This window comes from Equus caballus, chromosome 7 (genome assembly GCF_041296265.1).
Source record: "Equus caballus isolate H_3958 breed thoroughbred chromosome 7, TB-T2T, whole genome shotgun sequence".
Taxonomy (NCBI): Eukaryota; Metazoa; Chordata; class Mammalia; order Perissodactyla; family Equidae; genus Equus; species Equus caballus.
This window is the reverse complement of record NC_091690.1, coordinates 87,857,954-87,865,725: the sequence shown is the minus strand read 5'-3', so window position 1 is coordinate 87,865,725 and position 7,772 is coordinate 87,857,954. Positions and strand designations below refer to the sequence as shown.

The 7,772-nt window shown below is 46.0% G+C and overlaps 1 protein-coding gene across 2 annotated transcripts; it reads left to right on the top strand.

The window, feature by feature from the left end:
* Positions 1-254: 254 nt before the first annotated feature.
* RPS13 (ribosomal protein S13) lies at positions 255-4,802 on the top strand. 2 transcript variants are annotated; one of them, XM_070274896.1, is made up of 7 exons: positions 255-453; positions 1,675-2,142; positions 2,289-2,337; positions 2,480-2,558; positions 3,428-3,597; positions 3,997-4,097; positions 4,725-4,802. In XM_070274896.1, exons 2-7 carry the CDS (start codon positions 1,961-1,963, stop codon positions 4,756-4,758), a joined length of 615 nt encoding a protein of 204 aa, XP_070130997.1. In that variant the 5' UTR covers positions 255-453; positions 1,675-1,960; the 3' UTR covers positions 4,759-4,802. The 2 variants fall into 2 exon arrangements, with proteins under 2 accessions (XP_070130997.1, XP_001504999.4); XM_001504949.5 differs by lacking the exon at positions 255-453 and adding an exon at positions 1,323-1,414 and having other exon boundaries at positions 1,696-2,142.
* Positions 4,803-7,772: the final 2,970 nt, after the last annotated feature.

Sequence of the window (7,772 nt, the reverse complement as noted above, 5' to 3'; positions counted from 1 at the left end):
TCTGCTTCCTGAAATAGAGTTTGTAGTCTAGACATCTTCAAATGGGGGAAAAATTACTTATTTAGGTTCATTCTTTCAAATTATTCAGTGCCAACTTCTTGCCTGCCTGGCACTGTTCTGGAGGTAAAAGCAATGAACAGTCTACCCTCCGAGTTCAAATTGTATTGGAGGCAGGCGACCAAACAAGCAACTAGAAAGGAAAACGTTCGAGACTCACGTGCTATGAAGATCATCAGCAGACTATCGTGCTGGGAGGGGGAAGCACTACTTTAGACGGTCTCCCTCAGAGAAGGCCTCCCGGAGATGACCTACAGGCCAGGATCTGAGAGCCAGACCTGGGAAATCTTAGGGAAGAGCCCTTCAGAGAGTGGTAACAGCAAGAGGAAAGGAACATGCTTGGTTACCTTGGAGGGTCAGAAAGCAGGAAGTGTGGCTGGAGTATTTAGAACCAAGGTGAGTGTGGCAAGGCACGAAGTCAGGAGTCTGGATTTCATTCTAAATGCACTAAGTACAGCAAGGATTTACTCAGGAGAATAATTATCTGATTGACATTTTTAAAAGCTCACTCTGACTGCTAGGTGGAGAATGGGTTATATGTGTTTGGGGTGGGGACTTGGGTAAAAGCACAAACAGCTGAGCTACCACTGAGTTACGCAGATGAGAGATGATGGGGTAACAGTGGAAATGGAAAGAATTGAATGTATTCATGATATATTTTTGCGGTAGAGCTGAGATGACTCTAATGGGAATAAGACATAAAGGAAAAATCGAGATGCCAAGGTTTGTAGTTTGAGCAGATGGGTAGTGTTTAACTGAAATTATGGGGTCTGGAGTAGGTAGCTAGGGGTGGGGACTGGAATTGGGGCCATGTGAAGCTTGAGATCCTTATCCCCTATCTGGGCTAAAAACATAAATATGGCCAACGATAAGAATGCCTCTTTGCTGGGAAAAAATAGATTATTCAGTCTGAATGAAGTTCCTAATGCTTTGGAAAAAATTACTCATCAAATAGTGATAGGTTGAAAGAGTGGGGGTAGCTGTTCTAGTACCTAGAGTTTCTTTCAACAGGCGTTTATTGACCTCCCTCCTCCCCAGGGCCACGCTGTTTTAGAACAAACTCCTTCATCTGCCCAGTCTTTCAGCGGATTCCTGTGTACTAGCACGGAGTCAGTCTTAAAAGAGTTTCAGGCCGTTCCTGAATTTGCCAGGAAATTCAGACCCCTCGTTTTCTCCCTCATCCTCCCCACTGCACTTCACCTCCCTACACCCAGCCCCTGCCTTTGCAGTCTTCTTCCCAAAGCTCTGCCCTGTCGCCAACTCTCACTCGGCCACGCAGCCCAACGCTCCTCCCCGCCGAGCAGAGCGCCCCACAGCTCTGCGCAGGGGAAAGAGTGGAGGGGTCCCAGGTGGAGCGGTAGGTAGCAGGTAGAGGTCCGCCAGGGCCTGGTTCAAATCCCTGGGCTGGTTCTTCTCTGTGTTCCGGGACCCGTCTCCGGCAAGATCAGATTAGAGATAATGGTAGTGCTGGCTGGGCCGTAGCCACTACCCTTACTGCCGGTGTAGCACTTACACCATGGTTTGTACCTGCGAATTTATTAGGGGCAGGGACAGACCTTGAGATATTTAGTGCAAAGACAAAGCCTGGCGCTGCTGAATGAACAACTGTGGCTGAAGCCACATTTGGATTCGTTTCAGGAGCCCAAATTCGCCAGGCGGCGGGGGACAGATAACGGCTTTTCTAGGACAGGGACCAAGTGCACCAACGCCTGCCGTTGTACCTGCTCCATGCCGACTCGCAGGCAGAGACTTGAACCTGCACATTCTCGGGGCTAGCAGCACCTCCAGAAATCGCATTCCCAGCTGGAGTCTGACTCAGTTTCCCGCTCTGGCAACGACTGAAAGACCGATGCATGCCGGGAAGTGTAGTCATGTTGTATGAGGAATCTGATATAACGTGGCAATGCATTTCGGGATATGTAGTCACGCGGGCGCCGGGGTCCACGCGGCGTGGCTCCGCCTCCTTCATGCGGGAACGTGTGAGGTCACTTCCTGCGTGCTAGGTGGCTTCCTGCGGCGTTCGGTGGTTTGCTCTCTTTTTCGCTGCCTGACCGACGCCATCATGGGTCGCATGCATGCTCCCGGGTGAGCTCGCGTTTCCCAGCTGGTTGCAGGGCTGGGCCGCGGGGGCGGGGGAAGGAGGGAGTGTGGGCGGCGGGTCCAGGGGGTGATGTGGTGGGCTGCTGGGGTATTGGCCCCCCCCCTCACCGCGGCGCTGCTCCTCTCCCCAGGAAGGGCCTGTCCCAGTCGGCGCTGCCCTACCGCCGCAGCGTGCCCACTGTAAGTAGCGCGCGCGAACCGGGAGGAGTCGGGAGGAGACTGGCAGCGGTCGCGCGGGGCGTGCCGGGTGGGCGCGGGCAGCGGGCTCCTTGGGCGCCGGCGCGGCTCCTCGGCCTCAGGCTGCCCTCTCCTCCATGCGCAGTGGCTGAAGTTGACGTCTGACGACGTGAAGGAGCAGATCTACAAGCTGGCCAAGAAGGGCCTGACGCCGTCGCAGATCGGTGAGCGCTCGTGGCTAACGGAGCCTCTTCCGCCCGGCCTCGTGTACCTGCCGGAGAACGCTCGGCGGTAACCGGGCCCCGCGCGCTCCGTGGAATGCTTTTGCCCGTTTTCCCGGCTTTTCCTGTCGATGACCGAGGGCTCGTGTTCGTTTGGGGAACTCTCAAGTTCTTACTTGGGAGACGGTGGAATTAGAAGTTCTGGTGGTTCCCCCCGCTTCACACAGCGCGGCTGCATGACCAGCGCCCGGTCTCGTTAAGGGGAGGCGTTGGGATTGCCTGCTGGCAGTGCTTGTCGCCCTCTCAGTTAGATGTGCGAGTCTCAGCTGTGTGTGACTGTGCAAGTGGCTTCATTCAGCAGATGTTTGCCTGCTGCGTGGTTCTGGGCCCCGAGGACACAGTGAGCGAAAAGAGGGCAAAACATCTGCCCTCCTGGAGCTGAGGGTCCAGTGGAGGGATTACACACGAGGAAATAAAGGATTCGTGGCCAAGTAGTGAGGCTGTGCTGTTGTGAGATTAAAAAGGAATGTATGTGAGTGTCTGGTCCATGTTTAATAAACGTTAGCTGGTTTTAATTATTGAACACATACACAGCCGGAATCTCATGGATTCCTTTGGTGGCCTGTCATCTAGCACGCTTACTATGGTGCTGGTCTTCCAGCACTCGCAGTTTCCACCAGAAGCGTTTTCCTTGCTGTTGGGTAAACCTTCCTTGCATGTCCGAGTGAGCTCTGCGTGCGTTCTCCTGTTGGTCTCTGTGATGTGTAAACTTAAGCCCCGTTTTACCGATGGGGAACTTGGAAAGGGACTTGACATCACCTGCTCCAGTTTGTGAGTTTGGTGTGAGAAGTTATAACGTGATTCCTTTTCAGGTGTGATCCTGAGAGACTCACATGGCGTTGCCCAAGTGCGCTTTGTGACAGGCAATAAAATCTTGAGAATTCTTAAGTCCAAAGGACTTGCTCCTGATCTCCCTGAGGACCTCTACCATTTAATTAAGAAAGCTGTTGCTGTTCGAAAGCATCTGGAGAGGAACAGAAAGGTGAGAGAATGGCACTGCTTGTACTAACTTATTTCAGTAAAACTCAATGCATCTGTCAGCACTATGGTTGTTTTGAAATAAAAATTCTACCGGAAGAGTTTTGGGATAGGAGGCCTTTGGCTGCCCTAGATACAACATGTTCAGTTGGTTGAAAATGTTGAGGTGTTTATTTGCAGAGATTTGCAAAGCATTCCTGTCGAGTCTTCTGGAAGCCTTAAATTTTCTTAATGACTTAATCTAGCCACATGAATCCTAGCCTGTGATTCTGTTACAGGACATTGGGTGACTTTTCATTAGAGAAAGTGCATCGTGTCTATACATTTCTTTGTTAAAATAATGTTCCATAGTGTTTAGTTGTTTTGAATGGCTTTCTTGAATTCTCTCCATTTTTAATTTTAGGATAAGGATGCTAAATTCCGTCTGATTCTGATCGAGAGTCGTATTCACCGGTTGGCTCGATATTATAAGACTAAACGAGTCCTTCCCCCGAATTGGAAATAGTAAGTATCAGCCTTTTTGGTTAACAAGAGCAGGAGTTAACCAGATAGTGAATATAGTAGTAATTATTGTAAAAGGCTTGATGGTAAATGTTTTAGGCCACGGGCCATATGGTCGACTACTCCTCTAGCTCTGCCATTGTAACAGGAACACAGCCATAGATGTTATATAAACAAATGGGCGTGGCTGTGTTCCATTCAAACTTGACTTACAAAGACAAGCAAAGGGCCATAGTTTGCAGACCCCTGATTTAGAACATGAACAAGCCCTTTGAATCACTTTTAGACGGTGGGTAAAGTTTTAGTTCATTCCTGTGCTCCCAGGTGTTTATGTTTTCTTAATTTTTGCATGGATTGCTCATTATGGTGCTTAATTTACAAACATTCAGTTTCCACCAGAAAAGTTTTTCTTTATGTTGACCAGTTCTTCCTTGGATGTCTGAGTGAGCATCTTCATTACACTTCAGCACAGTGAACTGATTCAGGAACTTAGCAGTTTGGTGCATTTTATATATTTGGGGTTTATTTTAGCTGTTGGGAAATAACTCATTGGCTGAGAGATTCTGTTAAAGAAAACGGAGGACCTGTATTAATCCAGCTCTTCTCTCTTTCCCCTTTTTTCCTTTTCAGTGAGTCATCCACAGCCTCTGCCTTGGTTGCATAAATTTGTCTATGTACTCATGCAATAAAATCATTGTTTAACTAGAAGCACATTTTGTATTTCTTTCCCTTAAAAAATTGTGTATCAGTCATTCATGAGTGTTGATCTTTGTTGATGTGGAAGTGTTTGGGCAGAATTAGAATTGTCTAATTCCACAGGGAGCAGTAAGCTAGAATCCATCTATTACATCCCTTCACTGCTCAGCTAGTTGTAGTTGAGCAGTTTATAACTTCACGGGTGGTTAGTATATACAGGGCAGTGCGGGGAGGGACTGGAAGCGACTAGGAAGTAGTGACTTGTTTTGATGTCATGGCAAAAATGTTTAAGTATTTTTGATAGATTTGATGTTAAATAGACGTGTGATAGAAGTAGACGTGATAGATGCTATCCACAGTGTAGTCTAGCATCAGAAATAAATACATGAAAGTGCCTCTGGAAGAGTGTCTTTAGTATGGAGGGACCTTTGGAGGCAGTGACATTTGATCCCAGTCTTGCTTGTGAGGTTAAAGATGAGGAAGAAGGGATTTAGGGAACAGTAAGCGAGCATAGTTCCATCTGAAGCAGAGGGAACGGGAAGAATTGTGAGATGAGCTCAGGTCCCTGAACCTTGCAACTTGTGGGTGAGTTAAAATTAACCCACCTGGGTGTTGTCAGGATGTTTTATTTAATTCATAAAACCACCTAATGAGGTACATGGGTATCCCTGTTTGAAAGAGGCAAGTCTCTTGAACGACGAGTGAATTGTTCAAGGTTGTGAGACCAGGAAATGATAAGCTGCACGTCTAGCTGGTTCACAGAGCCACAGTCTTTCAGACTTTAGAAAATGTTCAAGCAGGCCACTTGTATGTGCTGATTTTTTCCTAAGCGTTTATCACTTGAATGAGTATATTTAGTAATAGGCTTTTTACTTAAGCTTTACGCCAAGCAGTAGTCAAAGTTGAGTTTGAAATCACACTACCAGGCAAAGTCCCTTGTTTTCAAGAGGCCAGTATGGTAACCAGCATTGACGGCCTGTTGGTGCTGGGCTCAGGAGGTACAGATACCCGAGTCCCGTTATTCTGTAGGACACATATACTCGCCTACCTAGCATGTGCTCTGTGCTGGGTGTGCAAACTGATTCAGTCTCCCCTTCCGCATGGGCTCCCAACTATGGGAAACAGGTGTGGGATCTGTTTAGTATTTCACCCAATTCTTACTTAGTGTTAGATGTCTAAGTTTTTAATCTCTACAAGAGGCTAACCATTATAAACCAAGATATTTATTAAGGCAGCCATCTCCAAGAGTGATGAACAAGTAATACAAGGTAACACACCACACAATCCTTTGCAAGCCCTACAAAGTTAGGCAAGTTGTGGAGTATGGATAGTTGTGGATCAAAAACTAGTCAGTAGTTGTACGTGGGGCATTTGGTGTTTCAAAGCATCTCTAGGTTTTCTTTTTAATTATAAGAAGTATTTACAGGGGCCGGCCTCGTGGCTGAGTGGTTAAGTTTGTGCACTCTGCTTTGGCGGCCCGGGGTTTCACTGGTTCGGATCCTGGGTGTGGACATGGCACTGCTTGTCAGGCCACGATGCTGAGGTGGTGTCCCACATAGCACAACCAGAGGCACTCACAACTAGAATGTACAACTATGTACTGGGGGCCCTTGGGGAGAAGAAGAAGAAGAAAGATTGGCAACAGATGTTACATGGCAGTCTTTGTAGAAAAAAAAAAGTAATGATAAATACTCAAAGTGCATGAGCATGTCATTTCTTCACATCCTTTCAAAACTTTTTAATTGTTTAAATCTTTGTTGAGAGAATATTTTGTTTCTTTGATTACTATTGAATATCTTAGGTTTGCTTTTTGTGCCTTGCCTATTCATCCCTGTTCCACTTTCGCTTTTGGAACATTGTCATTTTTAACTCTTTATCGTGTGTTACAAATACTTTTCCTAGTTTATTCTCTCTCTTTCCATCTTGTTTATGGTATTTTTGCTGTAGAAGTTTAAGAATGTTGTTGACACTGTCACTAATGATTTTTCTTTTTCTTTTTTATTGAGTTATTGATAGGTTATAATCTTGTGAAATTTCAGTTGTACATTAATGTTTGGCAGTCATGTTGTAGGTGCACCATTTCACCCTTTGTGCCCACCCCCCACCCCACCTTTCCCCTGGTATCCACTAAACTGTTCTTAGTCCATAATTTTAAATTCCTCACCAATGATTTTTCTTAATGAGCTTTTTTCTTTTTTTAAAATGAATCAGTTTGGTTAAATTTTTAATTTTTCCTCCTCCCTTCTGTTTAACAAAGTATGGTCATCATCTGTCTTCCAGACTTAGACATTTATTCTTCCTTTTTAAACAGAAGTTTCCATATGCTTTTTCCACGTAACATCTATTTTGGCGCAGGTTGAGTCAGCTTATGCATATTATTTGTCCACATCTACCCCTATGTGAGCACCCAGGATTTGAAGGTTTCCTTCAACAACTGTTCTCTTCATTCTTCATTTAAAAATGATCTTTTCTCTAAGTGACAGGTGTTCATCTTTTTTTTTTTTAAGGATTGGCACCTGGGCTAACGACTGTTGCCAATCTTTTTTTTTTTTCTTTCTTTTCTGCTTTATCTCCCCAAACCCCCCCGTACACAGTTGTGGATCTTAGTTGCAGATCCTGCTAGTTGCGGGATGTGGGACGCCGCCTCAACGTGGCCTGACCAGTGGTGTCATGTCCGCGCCCAGGATCCGAACCCTGGGCCACCACAGCGGAGCGCGCGAACTTAACCACTCGGCCACGGAGCCGGCCCCACATCTTATTTTTTAATTGAAGTTATGCATACATGTAGTTTTAAAAGTCCTATCATTTTATAAGACTTATAACTAAAAACAGTCCCTTCCCTTTTCCCAGCCTGAAGTCTAGAGCAACCACTTTCAACTTAGCGCTGTTTTTCTGACATACGATATGTTCTTATTTCTAAATAACATTCTTTTTTAAAAAAAATTGAAGTGATGTAAAGTTCATTTTAAAGCGAACAATTCA